The sequence below is a fragment of the Olea europaea genome, chromosome 2 (assembly GCF_002742605.1).
Source record: "Olea europaea var. sylvestris chromosome 2, O_europaea_v1, whole genome shotgun sequence".
In the NCBI taxonomy this organism is placed as follows: domain Eukaryota; kingdom Viridiplantae; phylum Streptophyta; class Magnoliopsida; order Lamiales; family Oleaceae; genus Olea; species Olea europaea.
This window is the reverse complement of record NC_036238.1, coordinates 25,384,765-25,385,575: the sequence shown is the minus strand read 5'-3', so window position 1 is coordinate 25,385,575 and position 811 is coordinate 25,384,765. Positions and strand designations below refer to the sequence as shown.

The window sequence follows — 811 nt, the reverse complement described above, 5'->3', positions numbered from 1 at the left end:
AAGGTTCTGTTCATGATTTCGTTCTTAATTTATCGAGACATCGTTGCAGGTCTTGGGGGCAGCATGGTATGTGCTGTCAGTCGATCGATACTTATCTTGTTGGAGATCAATATGCAAGAAAGAAATCAGCCCCAGAAAATGTTTTCTTGAATATTTGGATTGTGACACTTCGAATTTTGATGTACGCAATAATTGGGTTAACACAACGAATGTGTTCAGAAGTTGTGATCCCGACAATGATATTACTTTCAACTTCGGGATATTTCAGAATGCAGTTTCGAAGAATGTTGTCTCTTCAAGTTTTCTTGAGAAGTACTTCTATTGCTTGTGGTGGGGTTTACAGAACCTGAGGTATGATTCTTCATTATCTGTATTTGACAAACGCGGTTAATAATTTATTTGTATTGTCTTACTTCTCATCAAAAAGTGAAATGATATTCTGGTTATTTTTTATCATAAGCTTCTTATAACTCTTCAACCTTATTGTGGACGTGGATTGAATCAATTATGCTAATTGATAATAATGATTTACTCTTCTTCTTTTTTGACAATCATTTATATGGTATTCAATTCATGATATCCAATTGGGTGTTGCCCAAATGTATGGTCTGCATTCAATTAGAACCTCAAGAATCAAATCTATTGAGATGTAGCTTGAAGTTACAAATGCATTAGCTTCAGAACTAAACCTGTATCATGTTTATAAACTTGCTGTTTCACTTTTTATCCACATATTTCGTGGGATCCACAAGTAATACTCACTTATCCACCACAAGTTCTATCCTCCAATTTCTGCTTTTCTGCAATTAGG

General features: G+C 34.5%; 1 protein-coding gene across 1 annotated transcript in view; it reads left to right on the top strand.

The window, feature by feature from the left end:
• LOC111368022 (cyclic nucleotide-gated ion channel 17-like) overlaps nt 1-811 on the top strand; it is a 9,704-nt gene that overhangs the window by 4,071 nt on the left and 4,822 nt on the right. The window contains exon 4 of the mRNA XM_022989187.1: nt 50-351. Coding sequence (XP_022844955.1) covers nt 50-351 — 302 coding nt within the window. The remainder of the gene's footprint in view (nt 1-49; nt 352-811) is intronic.